The 22,831-nt window shown below is 46.6% G+C and overlaps 2 protein-coding genes across 3 annotated transcripts in view; both read right to left on the reverse strand.

Moving 5' to 3' along the window:
* Nucleotides 1–10,709, reverse strand: part of LOC114874645 (peptidyl-prolyl cis-trans isomerase E) — a 119,396-nt gene extending 108,687 nt beyond the window's left edge. For both annotated transcript variants that reach the window (XM_046286258.1, XM_046286259.1), the window contains exon 1: nt 10,227–10,709. The gene's annotated coding sequence lies outside the window, so the exon portion shown is untranslated. The remainder of the gene's footprint in view (nt 1–10,226) is intronic.
* Nucleotides 10,710–14,031: 3,322 nt separating this feature from the next.
* On the reverse strand, nt 14,032–20,780 carry LOC114874616 (toll-like receptor Tollo). Its single transcript, XM_029184071.2, has one exon. The coding sequence runs from the start codon at nt 20,340–20,342 to the stop codon at nt 16,404–16,406; it is 3,939 nt and encodes a 1,312-aa protein (XP_029039904.1). The 5' UTR covers nt 20,343–20,780; the 3' UTR covers nt 14,032–16,403.
* Between the last annotated feature and the right edge of the window lie 2,051 nt (nt 20,781–22,831).

The following is a 22,831-nucleotide window of genomic DNA, read 5'->3' on the forward strand; positions in this document are numbered from 1 at the left end:
AGATATTTTCTTTTCCGTTGATCCTAATTATTCCGGTCACCGACCACCTCCTATGCCGAGACGCAACCCTTTTCCTTCCAGGGTTTGCCGCGACCACGTAATCGAAATTTATCACGCGGACGATCCCTGAGTTAATCTTAACAAAGGAGGAACTTTCGTTCTCGTTTCAAGAATATCGGCGAAGCTAGTGGAATGAAAATGTTGAGGATACGTCGACGAAAGGACGCGAAATTCTTTCGTTTAAAAATTAAAAAAAAAAAAGAAGAACTTTCGGTGCGAAGCGTTTTCTCTCGTCGATTTTATTTCGTTTTCTGTTCGGCGAGGATGAAAATCGCGGAAACTTGCCCGCGCGATAACGCGTGGTCGGTTGTTGAAAATCGTTGAATACGGCCAGTCGATGCTAGCCGGTGAACTTTCGCCGGCGGGGAATGAAATATGATTACTGGATTTGTCAAAAACAGCTGTGCCACGGGACATTTGTTGGCCGGGCGTGAAATGAAAGTCCACGGAATTATAACCCGGCCGCCGGCGAATGATCGAAATTGCCATCGAAAATATTTTCCACTATTCTCTTTTACCCTGAGTTATCTTGTTTTCCAGTTTCTCGCTGAGATACGACGAAAAACAACACGAGTTTCTTTCTACTTCTGCGTAAATTAAAAAGAAACATAACAACAGTCCTGTCGTTGAAACAATAATTATCCCCAAAAATCCTCTCGAATCTTCTTAAAAAAATAATTAATGAACCAATCAACGCGTGTCTGAAATCCGAAGTATAATTCATACCCGGGTTAAAAATCATTTCGAAGCAGCCGGTAAAGTGAAACATAGGAAAGTCAAAACTGTTTCCATCGAATGCCCGGATTACAGGGCGGAATATACGAGGCACCCCGAGCTCGCGAACCGTCTACCGTCTCCCATGTATCGAGCGGACATCCGAAAAAGAAGAAGATGAGAAAAAGAAAGACACAGGGCCCGTTATATTTCATCCTGCTTTACGATGCAATATATTATTACCATTTTCTATTATCTCGTCGGACGTTGCGTCGGCGCGGGTGGCGTCGAACACGGTCAGCATCGAAAGACGACTCCGACACAGGAACCACGTGCGACACGTTGCCCCAGAAAAAGGAGCCGGCTGTCCATTTCTACTTTCTACCCGACTCGTAAATCGGCAAAGGGGACGAAACCGAAGGGGACGAGTCAAGAAGAAGGGCGGAGGAGATGAAGATTTGTAGAAAATCCGAGTCAATTTCAAAACAAATGCGTTCAGTTCATGGAATTCGAATGCTAGGTATTTTTAAATCGGGTAATTTCGAATTTTAGCGCGTCTCTTCAAGATCTTCTTAGGTTCTTCAAATATCGAGGAGAAGAGAAATCGTCGAACGGGCGGAGAACGATCGACGAATAAGAAGAAGAAGAAGAAGAAGGAAAAAAGGGGCGGAGTAGGTGGGATGTAAAGAAAAGAAATTGACGCAGGTTGCGCGCGGGTGGTCCCCTGCGGCATAGGTAAGATCGCAGGGACGTCACGCGTTTTTACTTGGTTCTTAGGATGCTTTCTTCGCCGATTTCCTCGATTTTTAAACCGCGATCAGCTCCACGCAAGAAAGACTCGAAACTCGATATGCGTTAATCGCGGTCAATGGGACTCCCTTGTTTCCTTTCGATCCTCTTTTCGCGGAACTTTGCGCGATTACGCTTTCGCCATGGCTCCCTGTCAAATCAATTAACCATCGAGGATACCTTTCGTTTTTTGCCGAGTAATCTGCTTTCATTTTCTACGAGCTTTCTTTCACGCTTTCCTTTCAGATTTCTTGGCAAGTAAATAAGCAGAGCTCGCGATACACCTGCGCGAATGATTTAACCGCGAACTTACACTGTAATTCATTAATGAACTTCTAATTAAATTATACGAGGGTTCGCGGTCTCTTTGTTTTCCTTACGTTGGAGTATCGTTTATTTTTGCGCGTTCTCGCAGGATTTACGAATGGTACACCAGAGAAATAATATCAGACGTATAATTAAGAAAGTCTCGCAGAGAAATAATTCCAAGAAAATAAACTAAAAATCCAAAGTAATCCAGTTCAGTGTTTCGTTCGAACCCGAAGGATCGCTCTGCAAGAAATCACTGGGATCGATATTTTTGCTCGAAATTAATTCGTCATGCTTAAACGAAGAATCATTTAAAACTCGTCTGATCCGATTCACGGATTAAATTGAAACGAATGTTTCGAGACACTTTCGGTGTCGGTGTGCGCGCGTTTCAATTCTTTGAACGATCGTCCGAAAAAGCCATCGTCTTCCATCTTCTTTGGTCGCGTGGTCGCGCGCGTCTCGATCCGAAAGGCGGACCGGAAACGCGACGTCCGCGCCATCAATTTCATTTTGCTCGCCGCTCGTCGCTTTCTTTATTTCTTTCCTTCTTTCTTATCCCATCGTGTCCCTTCTCCTCCTTCTCTGTGTTTCTTTGATCCGACGAGTTTTTGTCGCGTTCGACCGGGCGCGAAAAATCGAACGCGATAAACTGGGTTGGGTTGTCGAGCAACCCATTAGGAAGGCGAACTTCCATGCCACTTCCGGTGCAACGAACATTCCCAGCGCGCAGAATAAACCTGACGTTCCATTAAGACGTCGCGACGCCGCAGCTCGCTACGTTTGAGGAACCTGTTAAACGTTTTCCAGAGAAATTAGATTGGATCCCGGGGAAATGCTTTGTGCGGGCAAACGTTCGCGACGAACCGGAAACGGAAACTACCAACAGGCAGAGGGTTCCATGCAATCGAAACGTCTGGAAATTCGGCTGGATCGTTTTAGTTACCACGAAAATTCGGGTCACCCTAGAATTTTCCTACAATTTTCAGGAAACTCTGGCAGACTTTCAACGAAAATTTCAACTTTCAGTTTAACGCGTTTAACCTATTCAATTATCATACATAACGCGGTTGTTATTCTCTGTGAATGTGAGAATAACCGAGCATAAATCACGTTTAACCGGTCACCATCATTAATCACGGCTCGATGATTTAAAATCGATGATTTATCGTGGCGTATAAAATTATATGACACCATTTTTCTCTCCCCCCTACAATAAGAATATTTGATTTTCTATCAAACTACGACGATCAAGGTAGATATTAAAAATGATTTAACAGAGCTACAAGAACGATCCACTATCGATCCCCGAAGAAATTCACTAATATCCATCAGAGTTTGAAGGGAAGCAAAAATTGACGAGTCATTCCGTAGTTAGACGTCAGGTCCGAAACTTTCCATAGGTCAGAAGAGACCTGGGGCTAGGAGGATTCCTTTGTCGTTTCGCCGCGGATTCGAGGGACTTCACGCGTGTTTAGCCGGAAAGCTCGAGTTCGGATTCGATTGTGTCGCGTAGCCACGGCGTTAATCGTCACGCTTTCCAGGCTCTTCGTGGCCGGACCACGATTTGTCTCGCTTATCCGCCGTTAGCCGACCTTCGTGTTTTTCACCTTGCCGGTTTTCTCTTCTTCTTTTCTCTCCGCTCGCTTCGGTTGTGGCAACGGGATCGTGAAACGTTTTCAACAGAGGCAGAGGCAGAGGCGGAGAATCGACGAGCGTCGAAAGTTAACGACGAGCCAGCTCTGGCCTCGCGGCGACCGAGTAATTGCTTCGCGAAAATGGATCGTCCGATCCGGGAAACGCGAGCCGCTTCGAAATATAGGCTTTTATTTGACAGGGCAACTCGCGTTCCCAACGCGAAACGAACGGACTGACGGATGGAATGCCTAACTGCAGCATCGATTTACCGACGGCAATTCAGTTAAACATTTCTCAGAAAGGGATAATAGCGGCGACCGCGGAAACCCGGCTGCTTGATCCTGTGATTTACTAGCGTTCACCTTCCGCGCGTTTTCCCTCCTACGAAAGACGATCCTTTCCTTGCAATTAAACGCGCGGATCGCCTCCGTTTCTGGTACCCTTTAGAAGGGTGTCGATGCAATTATTTTTCTTTCTTCCAACTAAGAGGATTTTCATTAATTGGAAAGCTTTTATATGCTACTTCTGCTAATACCTTAAACGTTCAACATTCTGAAGAACCATTCCATTGGTACCTTTTACCCTTCGTTGTCGAACACCACGATCTATTCTACGGTTCTTTCTCATGATCCAAACGATCAGTGTCTCGCTTCTCAGGTGACGGTTCATCTATCATTTGCTCGATTCGCACAATAGTGGGTCTGACTCCCTAATTCACTCGGACTGGTGCACCCTGCTCTCTCATTCGATACAGTGCCAGTTACCTTGTTTCCTTCCGGGAAATTGGGATTGATCGAAAGCCTGCATCGTCAGGAGAGCAGCGTACAATCGTTATAGTTAAAGTACTCGAAAATTTTCGAGAATAAAATATCGTGATACGATTACAGAAAGACCAGGAACTTTCCAAGTAAACTCTATTAAACCCGAGGAAACGTTGCACCGAATTTTTTGTCAAAGGAAAAGGAAATTGAATCGACCGAATCAATTATACTTTTTTTCAAATAGTTTCTATAAAAAAAGGCTGATTTCACGTTGTTAACGGAATCAATGGAGAGAAATGAAAAGGCGAATGAAAGGTTTACGGAGGGTGTGTTTAACCCGAACTTATCGGTATCTAAGCAGAGCGAAAGCTGGTTGAAGCGTGGTAAGAGGCTGTTCACGCTAATTTTACCCGCAACTCGGCGTTGCTCTTTTAGAAACCGATCAACGTTTCAGCTACCGTTTTGTATGTATAAACAGGGTCGTTCACTCGTAATCAGGTGCGTCAGGTAAACCTGGCACGTTCTCTCTTGCATGGATTTTCCTCTGCTTCCTGCTTCAGAACGAGCCATTGTCTATTTCAAACGCTGATATCATTCTACAAGTATGAAATGCTAAAAAAGAACCTCGACTATACCTACTACAATTTCTAGAAAGATAAACCACGTGTTAGTTAAACGAAGAACGTGATTTTCTATGAAACAAAATTCCAAGCGTTAACATTGATTTATCCAGTAAAAAGTTAAGGAATTGTAAGGAGATCAGGAGGAAATTCCTCGTTTTCCCGTGAATTTTGTCGAGAAAAAGGCATTGGACGGAGGCAGTCGGTGTATCCACTCGAGAGGGATCCTGAAGTGAATGGAAGCCGAAAAGCCGGGTGGCGCAGAGACCCCCATAACCCATGTCTAATCCGAGTTCGTCTCGCCCGCTCACGGGGCATCTCCCATGAAGTTTGTCCTTTTGCCTGTTCATTCCAACGTCCGAGAGATTCCAGTCACTGGCAGATCGCTGCCACAGTCAGTTTCCATCAGGACTTGGCTTTCGCCATCGGAACCGAGGCTTTCCTTCAGGATCTGCACGGAACGGTCGGTTCACGATCGAACAGCTGCCCTTTCGAGCCACCTATTCGACTCGTATTTCGTTAGTAAACGATTTTTCGAAACTTCCTCTCGTGTTTTTCAATCATTTCTCTTTCCTTCTTCTCTTACTATTTATGGACGATTTTAATTTTTATTAACTAAAACGATTTGACAAACAAAGCGATCCTTAACTTCTTATCGGAAAATTAGGAATTCCCGCGCAACAAGCTTCGTTACGAAAGTCTCGGAAAAATGTATTCCGCAGCACGTTTCCTATCCGCGTCTCGATGGAAGAAAATAAAGAAAAACGCGAAGAAAACTGACGAGCTTTCTAATAAGCTTGTCCTTTAACAAGCGATCCGGTGTGCCATTTAATTTGCGTTATCGGGTCATCTCGTTAACGCTTGACACGTGTCCCCGTTCCCATCGAATAATTAACCCTTTGACCTCGTAATTACATCACCTGCCACCTTTATTTTTCTTCTACAGAAAATTGTTGCGAAACGAAATTATTCTTTCTTCAGTTTACAAACGTTCAAGATGGAAAGGGAAAAAATGATCTCGCGAGAAGGAGCTTAGAGCAAACAACAAACGCTTCCAGCATCCCCTGTTTGGCGCGACATCGTGTTTCCCAAGCGACGAGAAACAAAATATTTGCCATCTTACGGTGACACTCGAGCAATATTTGCCCGTCTCGAGTCCGCTTTGTGACCAGATAGCCAAGATTCCGCTGTACTTCGAGCAGGGACCATGAAACTTGTTAAAAAATATATATATATTAATAATAAAATTTTCCTCGAGCAAACTGTACGAGGTTGCAGGAACACGCTCTTCTTTCTGTGGGAAAAACGCAGCTACGATTCGTCAGGGATCGCAGGGAACACGTGTTCCGGTCCATGACCAATTTAACCGGATACCACGAGGCTCGCTTCTATGAACCACCCTCTACCTTGGCTGGTAGCGAAAGGAAAGGACGTCAGTTGCACGCGTACATCTGGGATCATTGTCGGCGAGATCTGTGGAGGAGGAAATCGCTTCGAAATTCGGCTACCGTGACAACGTTTCGCCGGCCCTGACGGATCCACCAGGCAACACGGTGACGCATTGAAATCTGTACTTCGACCCGACACGCTGAATAATTCGCTGAGAAACAGACGTTTTCTCCACCTTCCACTTATTGTTACGTCCTCGGTGAAAATTTGAAACATGTTTCCCTGACACATGGTCTTTTCTACGCGAAATTTCAGATTTTAAGGAGTTTTGCTTTATCTTTGATTTGAAATTTATGAAAACAAATGATTTTGTCAATTGTAACGGGTTTGCGATTTTCATTACACTAACGAATATAGGGAACGCTTTGAAATGTTAATTTTAGAAAGCCTATAAATCTTGAGCTATGTTTCCGCTTGTCATACATGCACGATAAAACGTTGATTACTTTCTCAAGCCGTTAATCAAGCGATCTAATTAACTTTCAGAAACTCGTAAATTCCCATTTCGTTAGCATAATTTAATAAAACATTCGGTGTAAGTTAATCAATATAACATTCAATTCTATTTTCATCGAGGATTCATTGAGATATTCAATGAAGTAACTTTACCATTCGCTTCACGATCTTTACAAACTTCATTTGCAAACCATCTAACTTCGGCACGCAACACGTTTCCCGTGCAAACGAGCTTCAAATCTCGAGCAATTACTCAAAATCTGCTGATTCATTTTCACCCAGTAAAATCACCTTACAATCAACACTCGGTTAACCTCCGAGACATTAGCATACAATCTCATTGTTAAGGGGATTTTCTACTATTGTGACGCGTGTAAAATTTCAACGAAATCAATGAAGCGATACAAAGGAAACTTTTATCTACCCCTCGCGATGTAACAAACTATAAATCAGCTCGTGAGAAGAAAACAAGGGAGTTTGCAACTTCCAATTATTTCAGCGTGCAACGTTTCGATCGAATGGATAGATCGGCAGCCAATTCACGATCCGAAACGGTCGATTTCATGAACACGCCCGACCGTAGCTATTCGCTGGTCGTTCGTTTTGATTTAATAGAGCCTAATGGATAGGGGTGGCCCACGATCCGGGTGGTCCTGTCCCACGACTCTGTTTAATTATGACGTATGGTCTTTCGAGTTCTCCTCCTTTCCCGCGGATTTCGAACGGAAACGCTAGTTTGAAAACTTCTAGCTGGTCCGCAATAAAAGAACACTTTGTAATTAAACGTCTGTCGTTCAACGAGACGCGTCGTTATTTGGTCCGAGCGATCTTTTATGAAATATTAAACATCTCGAAGGTTGATCGACATTTTTCTTTTTTTTCTTTACGAATCTACATATTTCTCCTCTAGCCGGAGGGTAATTTATTCCTCGCAAGGTTTTATCGGATCTCCGCGGAGTTTCCGATGCTGCGGATAATCGAAAGAAAATTTAATTATCGACGAACGTTATTGTTCGCCGAGAATCGAGGAAGGTACGAACGGAAAGACGGTGGACGAATTCGCTATATTGAAACGATACGTGTCTTACGACGGCACGTTAAGAATTTCCTCTCTCTCCCCCAGTTCCAGGCTGCACCATATTTACATCAGCTGGCCTTACCAAGTGAAATTCTCGGTTCAGGATAATTTTAAGCTGGAATTTTCGCGAAATACCGTCGCCGACGTACCTTTGTTCTCCCACCTCCCCCGCGTTGGAAATTTCCTATTTATAAGGGTTTCCACGTTTTCCTCTCGACCGTCGAAACATATAATTGGAGCCCGGTTGCACGCGCGATCCGCCGATAATAAATTAGCCAGCGTCGACTTTTGCTAAGGGAGAATCGAAGGAAAAGGAAATTTCCTGCTGCTGGCTGTGGAATTTTCACACCGGTTTCTCCTAATGTCACGCTCGAAAACGCGTCGTGCGGTAATTTCGAAGAATCTACACGCTGACGCTGATATTTCGTCGTTCAAGAGAGAGAAAGAGAAGTTACGGGGGTTGCCTGTAATAACACAACTACCGAGAGTAAAGGCGTTTCGAAGTAAAGTTTCCAACTCTGTCCGTCCTCTTTCCTCGAAGGAAGAAAGCGACCAACGTGGGGTGCTCTTGCATATTTACCCTTCGTTCTCTCACCCTTATCCCGGCCCTTGCCAAATGGTCCGTTTTATTCGAAGAGCATCCAACGAGAGCGAACGCCCTTTACCTTCGCAGCCGGCCCTTTTGTCTTCGACAATTGAAGCGATAGTCGCGACGTTCACGAGTGCTCTTCGGGATAGAAGGCGTCTAGGGCTAATAAGTGGCCTTTCTGCGAATTAAGCATCGTCACCGTTTTTCCTCCGGCTATTCTTTACTCTACCTCTTGTTTCTTTTCCACCCTGCTTTTTTCTTTTTAATCGTTTTCGCGATCGATCAATTCGTTATATTATTTATTTCACGAATTTAATTCCGTTAAAGTATCTACGATTCCTTTCCAACCCTTATTAATCGTAATTACCTTCCTGCTATTCGCTCGAACGTTAACAACCCTAGGTCGCTTCGCAAATGACCAGTTTGTTAGCCGGATATAGTTGAAAATTACGAACTGTTAATACTTCCCAAAGCTATTGTCACGATTTTAGCTGCGTAGAAGGTAGAACGGGGCGAAACGAGCGTGGAACGCGTTAATAAAGATGAGCGAGCTCGTTTAATTAATATTAGCAGGCAAGGTAGCCGATGTTGCTGGTGTACAACGTTACGTTAATCGAGAGCGCCGAAATGTCGCGAGGATTTAGCCGTAGGGGTGCATCTCTGCGACACTTGCCACTGCATCGAAATTACTTTGAGAGCCTTAAGGTAAGTTACGACACTGTCGTAGCTCCTCTCCCGGTTTACCCGACCATTTGAAACGAGTTCTTTGCTCGTCCCTGTTCAGTCTGACGAAAAGCAATTAGAGTGTCGATGAAACGAATTGTTTCACCGCTTCTATGCCCGCTAACGCCTCCGCTCGGTAATTATACGATACTCCCGGCCGATTAAACGAAATCTTTTCGAATAATAATGCTTCTATTCTATAGAGAGAAGAAAATTCTAACGAATAATATTAATACCGCGTTAATTATGCAAGACAGCAAGTGGAAAATTTCATTAAAATTCTGCTAGTCAGTGAACCGAAATGATAGCAACAGATGTCTAATCGAGGTCTACAAAGTTAACGGTAAACCGGATCGTTTGGCTGATCGAATTCGTTCATACGAAAGTAATGAATGGGCACGCGAAGGGTGGGCTGGGTTATTATTAAAATTGCCTTATTAGAATTGCTTCGATTCGAACGTGTTGCTTGTTTATATTCGATATTGATTTTGCCGGTCGTTTAGCCGAGTCGATAGGGGAACAGGGGGCATAGTGGCAGAGGGTTATACCGGAGCCGCATTTTTATGGTAAGCTTTCGGGTCCATTGTGTCTGCTAGCTGACACTTATAATATTTCACGGTGCAAACGCTTGCGGGCACCATGAAAATGCTTTTCCTAAATTAAATACGAGCCAACGTTTTCGTTGTTATCGTTTCGCCTAGACCCTTTATCGTTCCTCCTTGTAACCGTTTTTTCGCACCTTATTCGAACAGTCGGCCGTTCGTTGCCGATCGAATCGCTCGCGAACGATAGCAAATTTTTCCTCCTCGACTTTCTTTTTACCATGGGAATTGTTGCTTTTAAGCCGCAAAACATTGTTGTTCGCCGAGAATGAATGCGCTCTCGGTGAAGCTAAACGCGGTGGAAGTTTTCGAAATGAAAAACGAGGATTCTTCCTTCGATAAAAGAACTATCTTCGCTCGAAATCATACGTAATTGTCAAAAAACAAATTCGCTATCGTACATAGGCGCATGCAAGATATTTAAAAAGAAAGACTTACCTTGACGATACAGCACCGCGTCTTCACCTTGAAGCAAGTTTCCTCAGCGTCCAGATGCGTGTACGAGATATACGGATGATCGGTTAAACGGAGTGTCCCGATAATCCGGCTTCCAGTGTACACCGATTGGAGGACGAGTGACACCCAGGGCTCGAGCAGGCAGCCATTTCACACCTTTCACATGGAAAAAACACGATAAGACGGCGTTAGCTCTCCAACACGGCTGTTACGATGCAGTTTTTCGACTCGTCAACGTTGAACACGTGACGACGACGACGACGACGACCGAGAGCCGGGGAATTGAGTTGACGGCCGTTATGGCGTAATCAGTCCTAATAAGGTATGCCGGAGGAGGGCGATAGAATGGCCACTTAATACAGAATAACTTGGTAATCGTGGCCTGGACCCGTGGTGCGACGATGACTTTCGAAAACCTTACACCCCGTACCGTCGTACACGACGTTCCGCGACAAACTGACAACGCACGCCACGATACAATTACGAATGTCGATGTTGCTCGCTCCTCGAGAACGCCTCGGTCAAAATAAACGCGATGCTCGACGAGTGTTGTTGTTGACGGCTCGAGAAGCCTCCGGTGATTAGCCGGCCCCGATTCAGGTAGAGCAGCATCGTAAACATTACACAGAGAGCGATATTGAATTTATCTAGAGAATTTTTCGTTTTTTATTTTTCGTGTACTTCTTTTGTTTGACTATGATCGCGTAACGAGCAATTTTGAATTAAATTCTGCGTTTCATTGTAATAATGTTGATTAAAATGTAAAGGTACAGATATGATGTCGGTGTTCGTGTAGCTGATATATGTTAATTACACCCTTGTAATTACCATTTACGTATCGGTGAATAATGCGTTCTATCTTCCAAACGAATTGAATTTACACATCGCCGATACAATTGATACGGTATCAAATTGCAATATGCAAACAATTATTACATCGAAGGTGAAATAATGAAATTGTTTAATCCGCGAAACAAAGAAACTCGGAAAATAAGAAATAATCCTTTCGAGTGATCGATGTAGGCGACAGAAGGTAGACGAGGACGAAAGTTCCCCGTGGCCTGGCTAATAGAATCCATCAGAACCGATAAAATTGCTTATCGTCGCGCGGAGACGCGTTGCAAATTTATCTCGGAATCGTATTAACAGCAGGGTAGTCGGGGCAGGCGCCAAACTCGCGACGGGGGGTGCAATTTGTTCGTTTTATCCAGGGATGGGAGAAACGTTTCTTATTTCCGTTGGCGAAGAGCAAGAGAAAACTGGTCGTTTAAGATAGCCTATCTGACCGGCCACTCTACTCTCTTCGTCCTCGGACTACATTAGCCGACATCGTTCCGGCGAGCACGTCATCGTTCTAATTAATTCCAACGCCCCACGCTCGATTGATCAAGATATTGTGGCCGGTGCAATTAGCGGCCTCTCGTTCGACAGTTGATTGATGCAGCGGCGCCTCCGCTTATTCCGTCGGTCGCGGAAACGATCGAAATAAAAATGAAACGAACTGCGATGTTGACTGAAGAAGGGTCTTTCGGTAGGTGGAGGCGCCCGTGAACCACGCGGTAAATAAATGAGCCTCGAAATTGTGGCGTACAGGGTACCGGTGTTCGCGATAACACCGACCTGTACCTCTGGCTATCACGGACAACGGGGCTATCAGCTCCTTCAGACCCGGGCACTCGCTTCCTTTCCCTCTTACCAACGCGTTTATCTGCCGACCATGGACGTCCTCGACGTCGAACGAATCCCATGGGCAACCGGTGCGGTGTCCGGAACGAGAATGTTGTTGCATCGAGTTTCTTTACGCATTTGACGGAAGATGATTAAAGCAACCCGGAAACAATGAGAATATATTAAAACCGATAAGGAGAGTATAATGAGGGGCGGTATCAGTTTCCAATTACAGCCGTTCAATTTGTTCTAGCGTTCCGTCGAGCGTGTACGACCGAACAGAAAAGGGAACGGTCGATTTTTCATTAAACTCGTGTGTAAACGATTGAAATCTCTGCCATTGTACTCTTGATTAATTTAGAAGCTCGAAATACTGCTAAAATCACGAGGAAATCTTCGTTGCACGGAATATTGCTCTTAAACACGGCACCGGGAAATTTCCATCTCATCATTCTTGTATCGAATCTATTCACCGTTCCTGGAAATAATTCGTCGAGGAAACGTTTCGGGGATCTTTAAATAAAGGGAATAGTTATTTTAACGTTCGATTCGTAGAAGTGATTAAAAATATATATATTTTTCCGCGACTGTATCTTGATCATCGCGCAAACGGTGGTCGCGAAGAAAGGGTTAAGCGTGCGGAAAGGTGGTTGCTAGTCAAATATTTGAATGACCACCGGCCACGAATGCTAGAAAAGTGGCGGGTCGCCTAGCATGGTTAATGAGATTACGACTTCGGTGGGATGCTCTCGAGCAAATTACATTTGCCGACCGTGCTGTGCCGCGAGCAAATGGAATAATAATAAGAGCAGCCTGATATCGAGCGGAATAGTGGCTCGTGTGGACGCGTTTAACAGTCAAAGTGTGACGTCCGTCTGTTAATCGGATCGATAATTTAATGCTTTTCGTCTTTCGGAGAGATTGAAAAATTCCACCCTAATTTGTCAATTTCATTCGAATCGCTTTTAGAGTGAATATAAAAAATAAATTAGTCGCAGCGTTTTGGGATTTCTCTGGTTCGTGCTTGCTCCACGATAAAACTATTACTTTGCCAGGGTCCACGGAGGACGACCCTTTAAAAAGCCGATCCACGGCATCCTCTTACGGGCGAACCGTAAGTTATGCCCTCGAATCTAGCTCGGGAACGTGACCTGACCGTGTAACGCGAAATTCCACGAGTCGGAGTGTTCGTTGCCCTCTTGGCCACGTTCGAAACGGCGAACCTAAGGGGTTGCAGCCCCTCGCGATTGACGTTATCGCGATCAGTGTCGATTGATTCGCGTCTCCGTCGTTTCAGACTAACTAGATCGATAAAAAACTTTAATCAAGATCTAATTTCTCTAGGCAAAGGAAAAGAGCGAGAAAGGGATAAAAAGTAAAACATTGCCAGACGACTAGGACAGAGGGTAAGTAAAGGGTTAATATTTTCACAGTTGCAGCGTCGCGAATCGCGGCACCGTAATTCTTTTCGGGGAGGAGATGGGGTTGTTTCCGGTGTTATCACGGCTAGCCTCGTGGAAAGGTCTATTTTGCTCGGTGGACCGTGGTGATAAAGGTGTTCTTGGCGACGGTACATGTAACCGCCGTATTTAACATTTTATTTCCAGAAGCGTCGCAGTTTTCCGCGATACGAGTAATGCGATAAATTATTCCGCGTACTGCTTATCTTCGAGCCACCACCAACCCCTTTCCCCTCCACGCTCTTTCGTTCGTTTCTTCCTCCTCGTCTTTCCATGCCTTCCTTTCTTTTTCCAAGCCGTCTGGCTCGCTTAACGTCCGCGTTTATTTAACGCGCGCGTGGGAAAACGTAGCCGGCTTTGAGTTACGCTCAGGCAGGAAAAGCGGGACGGTTTGGATTAACGCGGACGCATTCTGGACGATCGAAATCAAGATCGAAACAGGTTGAGAAGGAAGCTATTAACGTCGGGGTGAATTAAAACCAAGTCGGAATTTGAATTTTCTCGATGGAAAGTTTTCGACGAGCTGTCGGTTCGGTGAATTATCAAAAAACTACCTTAATCTAGGAAAATTTCTAATTTCTCAAAGGGAACTGACAAAGGAATCAAAGAATATTTAAATCTCTCTTTTTATTTTTTTTTTACAAAACAAACGTGTTTATTTTCTCATGGTTCTTTGCTGAAATGGAAAGTGGCAATTAATTTAATAATCACGTAACAGATCGTGAATACAATATTTATATATAGTATATGCGTGATCCGATGAGCATATTTACAACAATAGAGTACAGAATTCGGAAATTGTTCGAATTAGTCGTGACACGGCCCTCGTACGAGACCAGCCCTATATTTTTGTAGGTACAAGTGCCTGGCCACTTTGATGTGCTCGACAAGTGTGCGCGTGAATTATTTACAATGTTTTTCATTAGATATACACAATTATTTACAGGAGGATCCACTTACAAACTAATAAGCGTTTGGCGACCGTTGCTTTCTCCAAGACAGTCGTGAATCTTAGGAACGAGGTGTGCTTTGTCTCGCTAGACGTCTTTTCTCTCGAATTAATCAAACACGATTCATATCGATTATCATATCCCTCCATTCGCTAACTAATGAATTGACGAACGAGCGACAGGAATGAGAACTAGGGTCGCGATTGCTCCGTTTCTCGAGGGAAGAAAGAAAAATATATGTATATACGATTAGTACGAAGAACAGGTCGTCCCGAGAATTTGGAGCACACGCGACGACGTATCATTCTCGTCTTATTTCTTTTTCTCTTTCCATCGACGCGCTAATTATTATCGATGATCACCAGTGACCGACACCGCAAATTTCGTACGAAAAAACTTGAAGAAAATTTTAAATATTATTATGTAACGTTCAGCTGTATTCTTGGAGTGTTTAAAAAAAGTATACTCGGAATCAGAAATTGAAACGCTTTCGATCGCCAAAGTAAACGATCGTCTTGGAAATAAAATGAACCTCGAAACATAAATACAGATTCCCTCGGAAAATTTCTGAAACACGAGCTTCCGCGTTTTCCCGGCGAACAATCGAAAACTTGAGGTTTGTGTAACATCTTTCAAGAAAACGAAACGTAAGGAGCACCGAGTTCTGAACCGTTTATATAACATTAAAAAACGATAGAATTCAATGTTTGAACGCGAGCTTGCGAACGTTTAACAACTCTGCTCGAAACAATTCGGAGACATTGGTTTCCAAGTCTATAAATAAAAGAATTTTTCAACTAACAGTCGACGACGTTTTCGATTACTTCGAGCATAGTGCTTAAATCAGAAAGAATAATGTATAATAATGGGTAACGAAAGAATAAACGCGTATCGATAGTCAAAGTTTGTGAAACAAAAACGAAATCACGAATAATCGAGGAAAATTCTCGTCGAACGTAAAATAAATAACGAGATGGTCGATGAGAAAGCGAAACAGCTGGTGCGTCGCAACGGCGATCGATCGATCGAGGTGTGCGGTCGCGGGTGAAACTGACGAAACGAGAAACGGCTATTTTTCAAACCGCTGATCGAAATCCTCCTCGTTTCGCGCGAGAAACTTTCGACAACTTTGAAAATTTCGAATTCGAGCCTTTCCCAGTCACTTTTCTCCACGATCTTTCTCTGTATCATTGGAATCGGAAAATATACAGCGCGAACACGTGTCCTGGACCATTAATCGTGCAACAACAACAACAACGAAGAAGAACTATAACAATCTACTTCGAACCGGGGTTGCGTACGTCCGTGTTAGGCTCTAATCACCGACGAGAATAATAATTACAATCTATGTCCTCATTGACTGCCATTATGTATCACCTAAAGCTTACTCTCTTCGCGTATCACTGTGTACATACACATATACATTATTATTCGTAGAAGTATAGATCTTTGCGCAAGGAAATGATCTCTCCTCTCGGCTGGTAGGTAAAAATAAATGACTCGATCACGGTGTCCTATATTTTACAAAGGAGTAAATATTTAACCCTGCAGTTCTATTCGCTTTTATTCATATCAGGAGAAGAATTCGTAACTTTCAAACAAGTCTTGACTAGTCTGGATAAAGAAAACGTATGCCAGGAGTGTAGAAAATAAGAAATCGATCGGTGCAAATTAGATCAGCAGAGTTAAATAAATCTATCTGTTCGTCGATCGTCAATCACCTTTACGTACGTCGAGGTAAACGAAAGAGCGAAAGCCTCGCGTCTATTGGCGTAATTTTCTCGCGAGGCGATACCCTCGTCGCGATAAAGTCTCTCGTTTCGTTGAGCGCGAGCAAGATTTCGCGACCGATTTTCTATGTAGTGGAAGAGCAAACGGATCGACACGATTCGCGTAAACGTTGGTCGATCCATCGCGAGCAACGAACGACACTGTACAAATACCTACAACATCATCATCATCATCGTCGTCATCGTCTCACCGTTTCCTCGCTCGCAGGCCTACAACGAACTTTTTACAATCGCAGCCTCGATCAGCGTCCATCCTGTATCGCGATGGACGATGGAAGCGGATCGTCTGTACTAGACGAAATAAGTACGAGGATTGGCCGGATGCGTCAAGACCTCGCCAGGAGGTGCCGTTGGTACCGGTGGTTCCGGTATGGTACTGTAAAGATGGCTGCCCCTGGACGAGAGGCTAGCTGGCCGCGCGTTTCCGGTGTGCAACGCGCTGTAACCACCGTGTTGGAGTTGATGTTGGAGTTGATGTTGATGTTCCGCGCCGCTGTCCTCGTCCTCGGTCCTGCTGGACGCGGAGCTAACATAGGTGGATTGGGTGGGCGTGGGCGTGGGTGCGTGCACCGGCGCGACCAAAACGCCATTAGGCTTGCTCCACACGTCGCCGGCTGACGGGGCGGCGGTGTACCGAGTCGGTTTGCGATTTCGATCGTTCACCTTCTTGCTGTCCCGCCGTTTGCCAACGGAATCGGGCATGGCGAAACGAAGCTTCTCCCAGAACCTTTTCTCGCCCCACATGACGACGGTGCAGGTCTGTAGCAACAGCTGAAGTTCCGGATCACGGGCGGGCGCATCGGTGGCCAGCAACACGAGCACGCGCCTCTTCCTCGAACTGGGTCTGATGTTCTCGAGCGCGGTCCTCAGGGCGGCACGAAATTCCGCGTGCTGCCACTCGTTCGCGAGGAAGACGGGCGAGAAGATGATGACGATGCGTCTGGCGGCTGCCGCTGCCGGTGGCACCGCTTCCTGCGGTCTCGCCGGTGGCAAATCTCGCCAGTGAAGGCAGAGTGCCAATCCCGATTGCTCCAGTTCGGCAGCCAGGAATCTGGAGACAAAGTCCTCGTCGCGTTCGCTGTAGACGATGTATCCGTCGTAGAGACGATCCCGTTCCTCGTCCGGCGGCGTGGTCATTTTCCCAAGTCGCAGACCGTATCGCGCGTGAGCCCAGAGACGAACGTCTTGGCGAAACGCAAACGCGAGCGCGACGAAGAGGCAAATCGCGATCACAGCCACTAAGGCGCCGGCTAAAAGCGGCACAAAGTTACCACCTAGCAGAGGGATCTCCTGAATTCCACGGCTGACAGCCTCGGTTGACGGATCGCCGCAACGCTTCATAGCCTGAGCGAGAGTCTCGACGCCGTCGCGGCAGTACATCTTCTCCGGATCGCCGCGATGCTCGGCCAACCAACCGCGCAATTTAGCCGCGTTGCTGCACTCGCAGCTCCACGCGTTTCCTTCGAGAGCGACTTTCGCCGTGTCCCCGACGCTCGGCAACGCTTCCCACGGTCGAAAGTCGACGATACGATTGCTGTCCAATCGCAACACCTCGAGATTCTTCATTTTTCGGAATGTCGTGTTGCCGACGGTCGCGATCGCGTTGTGATCCAGATACAATTCGGACATTCGTTCGAGCTGATCGAACTCGAAGCCGCGCAACTCGCGGAGGGCATTGTCCTCGAGGTGAAGGACGCGCAACGCGCCCACACCGTTGAACGTGAAATTGTGAAGCGCCGCGATCCCGCTGTTGTTCAAGTACAACACCTCCAAGCGACGCTTACCGATGAACACGTGGCTGCCCAGGTCGCCGAGCTCGTTCCCGTCCAGATAGATCTCCGTAGCGTCCATCGGTATCCGTTCCGGCACGTGTTTGTAACCGGCGTTCGAACAGTCCACCACGTTGCTCGACCAGCTGTGGTCGTGATAACACGAACAATTGTCCGGGCACGTCATCTCGCAGTCGCACGCGTCGAAGTCGCAACAATGGCAGAGGGCGAAACAATGCGCGTCGTATCGGCAGAGAAAGTCCTTCGGTTTCAACGATCGCAGAGGTCGTCGCGGAGTGGCGCGAGCGTGAACCATCTCGCAGGTGACCGAATCGAGATCCATCACGCGAGGATATTGCCGAAGACGGGCCATCTCGTTGATCCTCGGCAACCACTCCATCGTGCAGTCGCACAAGATCGGATTGTTACCGATGTAAAATTCAGGCAGTTCAACGTCGTCCGGTACCGTTTGCAACGCCAGACCGGTCACATCGAGATTCCTTATCTCGTTACCGTACAACACCACTTTCTGGAGGCTCCTCTTCTGCTGGAACGTACCGGAGGCGACCGTGCGTATTTTGTTGTTGTTCAGGAACAACGTTTCCACGCTGTCCGGCACGTTCGCCTCGGCTATCTCGCCGATTTGGTTGTAGCTCGCGTCCAGCATCTTTATACGCAACGTGTTCCGCACCGTGTAATAATTTCCCAGCTCGCTTATCTGATTCGCGTGTATGTCGAGCCACTCTATGCTGGTCGGCAAATGACTGTAGTCGAACCACAGCAACTTATTGTCCGAGACGTTCAGCCAGACCAGGGTGGAGAGGCTGGTGAACGCACCTCGGATCTCCGTTAGCTGATTTCCGTCCAGCCTGATGGCGCGCAACACCGTGTTGCTGGCGAACGCGCTCTGCTCCACGTGACGGATATAATTGTTCGCTAGATTCAACACTTGAAGAGCCGGTAACGCGGAAAACGCGTCACGCGACACGTTCTCCAGCTTGTTGTCCACCAATCGTAGACCGTACAGTTCGCTGAGACCGGCGAACGAGTCGTTGTCGATTCTGGACACGTGGTTGTTGCCAAGGTCGAGGGTCTTGAGCGAACGTAGCACGCGAACCGCGTACGGGATCTCGGTGAGGTAGTTGCCGCTCAGCGAGAGATCTTGCAAGCCGGTCAGGTTGTCGAACACGTGACGATGCAACGTCCTCAGTTTGTTCGTGTCCAGGAAAAGTTGGCCGAGAGTGTTCAGGCCGATCGTGTGTCCCGGATCGAACCTGGCGATCCGATTGTGCGACAGAGTCAGAGAGTGTAGATTGGTCAAAGAACCGAAGCATCCGTCTATCAGGATCTCGACGTCGTTGTGCTCGAGCTTCAGAATCTGAAGGCTGTACAGGCCCTTGAACACGTGGGCGTCGATTCTCGACAGCCCGTTGAAAGAGAGATCGAGAATCACGAGTCGCACCAATCGCGAGAACGTGTCTCGATTCACCCAGTGATTCGTCAATTCGTTGCTGCTCAAATCCAGTACTTGCAGTTCGGCGAGATTGTCCAAGAGTCCCGGTGCCAACACCGTCAACGAATTGTTGCTCAAGATCAGTTCTCTCAATTCTCTGGTTTTCGAAAACAATTCCGGCGGCAAAGCGACCAATTTGTTGCTGGACATGTTTAACGAACGAAGCGCGGTCAGACCGGCGAGCGCGTGATCGTCCACCGCGTCGATCACGTTCTCCTGTAACCTCAGCACCGTTAGGCTTCGCAAATTGCTCAGTACCCGATCCGGTAACGCGGCGAGGTCGTTGTTGCTCAGATCCAACACCTCCAGGCTAGGCGTGCACGATTCCATCCAGTCGGCGAAGCCGAGTGATTCCATGTCCTGTAACTTGTTGCGCGTCAGATTCAAAGTGGCCAGACTCTGGACCGGGCAGAACAATTCGGACGGCAGGGTCCAGAGATTATTGTCCGAGAGATCGAGATGCTGCAAGCTGGCGAGACCGCGTAGCGAGTCACGGTGCAGCTCCAAAGTCATGGCCGACCAGTCGCCGTTGTGCGTTCTCACGGACAAACTTCTCAAATTGTGCGCCGAGGAGAATACACCGGCCGGCAGGTTGCGGATCTTGCAGTAATCCACGCGAAGCTTCTGCAAGCGTGGCAACGGCGAGAAGAAACCGCGGGGGCCGTCTATTTGACTCTCGAAGAACAACACGTCGCTGCATTCCAACGCCAAAGAGCTGATCGAGTCCACTTGAATGGCCGAGAGATTGCCAATTAGACCGGGCACGTTTGCGATAGTCCTGACCCTACACCCGAGCTCTTTCTCTCCCTCGTCTCCGTCCTTTTTCCACTCGCACCCGCTCGGTGCCTCCAGGCTGGTGATGCTTCGTCCGTGGATCGGACCACTGCTGGCCAACAGACACCAGACGATCCCCAACAGGGCCAACGGACGACGCTGCGTCGATTCCATTCTCCTCGTCTTCTTCGAAACAACTGGACTTGCTTTGCGATCGGTTAACAACCTCGTACCGTCGTCACGCACTCATAGTCACTCGACACAACACCACTTCGTTCGATCGGTTTCGAAACGCGCGAACGACGGAAGGAAAATCGGAGCGTAACTTAGCCAAGTCCTCCGCCGTCGGCAGGGATGCGATCTCACACTGACCGATACACTAATAATCGAGAACGCTAATCGAACTAGTCCGACGACGGTGTTGGTGCTCGAACGAGGAACGCGAACACCGATCTGTCATAACCACGAGATCACGAGGACGCTTCGTATCGCGTGTAAAAACTCGTTAAGAGCGCGCGTTGCTCCTCGTGAGAAAGTACGTGCGCGACTTGTACGGACTTGGATCGAAACGCGACGTCGACATTCCACCAAGAACGTCGGACGGCAACTGACTCCGACGCCGAATCCCTATTCCAACGACGCTCACGCACCCTGTATGACTAGCGGCGTGTACCAACCCCCCACTCTTCACCCCACCATGGGCCAATTTTACCTCCACCACCCGGACCATCTATCCCTCCAACGCTCTCCCCGACTCAATTCCCTCCCGTTGAATACGCTACACCGCGCCGCTATAGTAAATACCCGTCCCGTACCCGGCCCGGTCCGACTCGGCTCCGCTCCGTAAACGCGCGCACACAACCAGCCACCGAGAGACTTCCACGGCGAAGATGCAACAAACCAGCTGACTGACAACACTACTTACTAGGTAAACACCAAACTGGTTCCTAGGAGTACGGACGCGCATTTATCAACCGGCGCGCCTCCCCCCGTCTTCCAGCCTTCCCTCCCCTCTACCTCGGGCTTCTTCACTCGAGAACAACTCTTCAACGGGGTTGTCTCCTCGCCGTTTCCTCGTCCTCTTACGCTTTCGAACGGACAACCCTCGTGATTTGTTGTATCTCGCCCCACCGCCTTTCTTTTCAACCATGATTTGTACTTCGACACTTCCGGTTAGCCAGAGTGGGGGAATAGAGGCAGGACTTTTCTAACAAGTTTTTTCACGATCGAACGATGAAACACACCTTGTTGTTCGGGTTTACCGCTTCGCGAGTGGCAGAGTTCTAACAGAGGGATGGTCGAAGTTGAAAGTTTTTAGCTTTCTTTGATAGAAACGAGAAACCGTGTTGATCGTTGGGAAGAAAAATACGGTTTTCTATTTGAAAAGAAAGCTTAATGGTACTTTGTAATTGCGCGAACGGGAATCGCTGGTACGCTTGGATAAGGTATAATTAATCGAACGTGCAACCTCGAACGAGCGTTATGAATGAACGGCGAAGAAAGTATGCGTAAAGGAAGAAATATGAAACACAGAGAATTCGAAGGATGCGTTTTACTAAACTATTCGCTTAATTGCCTAATTTCCCATCGCGAGGATTCAGAGATCATTAGGGGGATAAGATTCTGTGAGGTCGTAATCTGTTATCATCAAGAATTTTAATGAACGACAAAGGAAGATTCATCGGGATAATGCACGAGCACGGAAAAATTAAAAATCTATTCTATTTTATAATGTTTTTTTCAACCCTCGAAAGAAAAAGCGTTCTCTATTATCACTCCAATTTGATAAAAACGAGTACACACTTAGTAGTAACACGGTATTTGTACGTTAGACAAGTTTCGTGAGCGATAATACTTAAAAGTCTACCAGGGATGCTGACCGAACGTGTTAACACCCATTACCGTCTCCCATTCAATGCGATCCAGAAAGATTAACACCTCTTCGTTTCCCCTCCGTGTGATCCAGAAACGCAACTTCCAGCTTTACAAATGTAAACAGGTATCAATACTCATCCTAACGCGAATGAATTGAAAATACCGTACAAAAGAGTTCCTTTTTTAAAATCGAAACGTTCTTTTCACGTTAGGGGTAGTTTCGAGGAATTACATTAGCCAGATACGTGGCGCCATCTATTCTGCGGTCTTCAAACTATGCCAGGAATCCCCGAAAAAATCAGAAATTTTTCAAACTTTGAAAGTAGATAAAAGTTCGATAAATATTACACAAGCGATTTTTTTTCATTTATTCACTTTGACGCGTAATATGATCCGATCTCAACTGGCAAACTTTATCAACATCATTATTCTTCTTACATTCGAAAGAAAGTAAAGTAAGAGATATAAGAGCACAGGTAAGACGATGAATCAGAGCAGAAGTGTGCCGGACGAGGACGTGAGATTATAAATTCGAAGGCACGGCATGGCGCGCACAATGACGAATGGAGGCGTTCACGGAGCCGAGCACGCCGCGTTTCCACACTTCATTACGTATTTACGGGTTGTCAAGGCGATATCACTTCCTGGTGATCCCGGTCAAAGATTAACCGACTCGCGTGCCAATTGGAATCCTTGATCAACTCGGTCAAACGCTTTCGGACCGGTGAAACTTGAATCGCTTAATCAAGTTGTTTCTATTTTCTTTCGCCGTTCAGCGTCGTTGAAAG

Source organism: Osmia bicornis, chromosome 6 (assembly GCF_907164935.1).
Source record: "Osmia bicornis bicornis chromosome 6, iOsmBic2.1, whole genome shotgun sequence".
In the NCBI taxonomy this organism is placed as follows: Eukaryota; Metazoa; Arthropoda; class Insecta; order Hymenoptera; family Megachilidae; genus Osmia; species Osmia bicornis.

Excerpts from the sequence above, each read along its gene's own strand:
- LOC114874616 (XM_029184071.2), bottom strand. The coding sequence starts at position 20,342 with ATGGAATCGACGCAGCGTCGTCCGTTGGCCCTGTTGGGGATCGTCTGG.